Source organism: Drosophila willistoni, unplaced genomic scaffold (genome assembly GCF_018902025.1).
Source record: "Drosophila willistoni isolate 14030-0811.24 unplaced genomic scaffold, UCI_dwil_1.1 Seg109.1, whole genome shotgun sequence".
NCBI lineage: Eukaryota > Metazoa > Arthropoda > Insecta > Diptera > Drosophilidae > Drosophila > Drosophila willistoni.
The window spans coordinates 20,875-24,745 of NW_025814069.1; the positions used below are offsets into that span (position 1 = coordinate 20,875).

At 40.6% G+C, this 3,871-nt stretch overlaps 1 protein-coding gene across 1 annotated transcript; it reads right to left on the reverse strand.

Annotated features, from left to right (window-relative positions):
• Positions 1-405: 405 nt before the first annotated feature.
• Positions 406-949, reverse strand: LOC26529501 (the record flags this gene model as incomplete). Its single annotated transcript, XM_015179404.3, has 2 exons — positions 406-759; positions 815-949. Coding segments are annotated over 2 exons (489 nt in total), but the record flags the coding sequence as incomplete, so codon positions are not given.
• Between the last annotated feature and the right edge of the window lie 2,922 nt (positions 950-3,871).

The window sequence follows — 3,871 nt, forward strand, 5'->3', positions numbered from 1 at the left end:
CAATAGTTTAGCCCGATCTTGCCAAAATCTTTATTACTATAGACATGTGTATTCTTTGAAGAAGTTGTAGATGAAAGTATGAAAGTAAATTGAATTTCCCGTCATATGATACATGTGTCATAAAAATCTCTCATGTGATGCGTCAAAGAGAGCAATGACTCGATGAGAGACAAAACAATAATAATAATAATAATAATAATAATAATAATAATAATAATAATAATAATAATAATAATATAATAATAATAATAATAATAATAATAATAATAATAATAATAATAATAATATAATAATAATAATAATAATAATAATTATTATTATAATTATAATAATAATAATAATAATAATAATAATAATAATAATAATAATAATAATAATAATAAATATGCAAATTGTGAACAAAACTTACTCTGCGGCATCATCTGTTTTGCCTATATTTCTGTCTGCTAATCCTTCACATTTGATAAGTACTTCCTGAAGCTTTTCTTGTACTAACTGCTCTCGAAATGCTGATACATCGGATTCTCTCCAAGCATCTCCGAGAGCTTCCTTAAAGTTTTCCATAGCCTCTTCAGAAGTAGCTGAAAGCTCGAGTGCTAATCGTAATTTGCCTTCAGATGAAATAATTTGTGGACGCAAAATCTCATTCTCATTTACTTCATCTACATATCGGCGATGCAAGTTAAATATGATGTCTGCATAGCGTTTAATTCGAGAAGCCTCGTAGTGCCTTTGTGATTCCATAAGAATTTGCACTATCTACAATTGTTTTATTACTCATAGAAATTGATATTAAGACAACCCTAATGCTTACCCGGTTAGCCTCATTAAAAAAATCGTCATTTATATCAGTATACAAATTTAATTCGAGGACATCAATTTCATCTTCTTTTTCTTCAAATATGATATCCGTTTCTAATGTTTTCTTAGGATCTTTGATTCTCTTATTTTTTTTTTATCCTTTTTTGGTGCCATATTTTTAAAAAAAATATATATTATTGTTGCGCAGTTTGCTTGTAGACTGAATAAATTAGAAAACCAAACTTGGCAACAGATAAATGTTATTTGACTTTTACAACAACTACTACTTTTCAGTACAATATCCAAATTTTTTAAGGTCCACGAAAATGGGTGTTGACGGTAACACGGTAAATATTTACTTAAGTTACTCGGGACCAAAACGCGCTTAAACTACATAAATTTGATATAATCAAAGAGAAAAATTACCATTGCCATTTGTTAGTTTCAAATATCTCTTAATGACTGTGGCGTATTTGATAAACATCGGGTGACTAAATCATATAGCTCCCATAGGAACGGTGGATAACAGTGATATTAGGCCGTTTTTTCGCAAACATTAGCCTTTTTAAATAAAACGTTTATACACTTTGATGCCTATGGGTACGGAAAGAGTTAACAAAACAGTTGCAAGAGTATACAAACTTTGACACGGACGAATTTAGCCCTGGCCCTTTGGGTTACAGTAGATGTAGCTGCAGAGCCCCAAATAGGAAAGGCATATGTGAATGTTGGTACCACCATCGCCGTGTAAATTTTTACTTTGTTACTTTATGTGAGGGACAACGTGCTCGACCCTCTGAGCATCCAGTCCAGTATTGTGGGTTTTCTGGTATATTGTTGTTTATTGTTTTTTAAACATGTTTTTTCCGTTATTATTCGTCTGTCTACCTTACGCACAAATATGTGGCATTGCTGGCAGTCGGAATTGTTTCATTGTTGAATGTTAGGGCAGGGCAGGATAATCTTCTAAGGGAAAAAGTGTGTTTGAATTGACTTGGTGGTATTTACAAAGATGCACCATCGTTGGTGATCCATGCATGGAATTCGTGAAAATATGAGCTTTCGTCGCATCTTGTGGTTTGTATGATCTGGAGAGAATAGCCGTGTCATATCGCCTGTAAGCAGTGTCTATAAAACACGGCCGAGTACGCTACCTTGTGGAACTCCTGCGCAGAATTCACTGTTTTCGACCGATCGCTCTTATGGGAGCTATATGATATAGTCACCCGATCTTGATCAAATTTGACACACTTGTTTATAGGTGTAATAAACTCACCCTTGCAAAAAGGGTATATAATTAAATATCCAATTTTTCCAATAAGGTGTAAGGAAGCTCTGGCTGGGGTACAATTCTCAGTCCCAGAGTCCAGTCTACAGAACATTTATTTGATCTGGAGACCTTGATGAGGATTAGGATTGGGGACTGAGACCACATGAAAGGGGGAAAAAGGGAAGGGAAAGGAGTAGGAGGAGAGTCCAAGAGGAGTAGCAACGAATCTCGTCTGCCAAGCGAAGCCCGCTTGGCTAAGATCCTTTGCCTCTTGGACGGGAAAGGGAAGCGGGAAAGGGAATGTTAGTGTGGTTATGGGAAAGGGATGGTGAAGAGGAACTGCAACGACTGATCTCGTCTGCCAAGCGAAGCCCGCTTGGCCAAGATCCGTTACCTCCTCACATTGAGTGACTCAGCCTAGGGACCAGCGACTGACTTCGTCTGCAGGAGAATAACTCATCCTGTCGAAGTCCGCTGGTCCTTCGGCTCCACTCAAATGGTTAAGTGGCCAAGGAGAAGGGAAGGGATAGGGTATACCTAGATTCAGTGCCGAATAAAGAAATAATGCCGGGTGGGTTAAATGATCATATTATAACGTTTTATTAATAATTAATTAATCCTAAACATATTTGGAAATCTGGGTCCCTACCGCACTCAAGTAAAAATAAAGGGGAACTTTGGTCATGGGCTCACCTGTTAATCCTGAAGGATCTCTCGCTGGTACTCGGTCTCTAGTCTTGGTTTTACTTGGTTACACTTGTTGCTTTGCACTCACTGTTTCACAATGTGACTGATTACTCTCATGGCTACTGGCGAAGTTATTTTCTCCTAATTCTAACTCGCTGTCGAAACCCACCCTTGCTCTGCCTACTTATGTCCTAACGGTGAAAACATACGATGCGTCTTGTGCTTTGGCACGCGTGACGATCGCCGTCTCTCTTTTTTTACTTTCGATTCTTTGCTTTTCCATTTGGCGTCAGCTCGCGGCGCAGCGACCGATGCTGAGAGATTGCCCACTCAGCGACGCGTCGATGCCGCTGCCACGCCAAGTCGTTAGTCAGAAAGAGATAGATTTAGAACATGAGCATCGTCTGTCGAAAAGAACTACAGTTAATTCCATGTTGAAACATTTAGATATGCCCTCCATGGGCGTAACGAAAGATAACCAACAAAGGGGCCCTGCATGGGCGTAGTTTACTTAAATATATACATCAGAAGGGGAACGGTAATGGGGTGTCAGACGCTACCAAGTATTGTGACTCGTCACACGGTGTCCTTTCTTCGCGTGGACGAAGTGGCCCGTGACCCGTCCGTGCGGCTTCAGTTGGATTCTGAAAAACCGGTGGTGCAGCCGCACCAAGAAGCATTGGTTCCGACGTGAGCTCGGGTCGGCGCTCCTACTGGATTGTTGGGTAATAATGATGTTGGGAGTGCGTGTCGATAGTCGAGGTTGGGCCTCTTCGTCGTTGGGGCCTGGGTCGGTCTCTTTCTGGCTGGTGACCATCGGGGGAGCACCAAGTATTGACCGGTTCGTACTCGGACCGCGGAGGGGTGTTCAGTGTAAGACAAGTCCTGCCGGCGTGGATTCTCCGTAGGACAGGCGGAAGTATGACCACTGACATGATAACTGACTACTCCGTTCGTGTCGCGCCCAGCGTCGATGGTACGTAATCCGGTTGTTTTCCCCTGTTTGTAGGGTGACCACCTCCATGCTGCGGGGCTGGATCTGGGTGTCGGGTTGGTTCATCTCCTGCTGTGCACCAGGTACGATGAGTACTACTACTTCTTGTTGTATTCTGT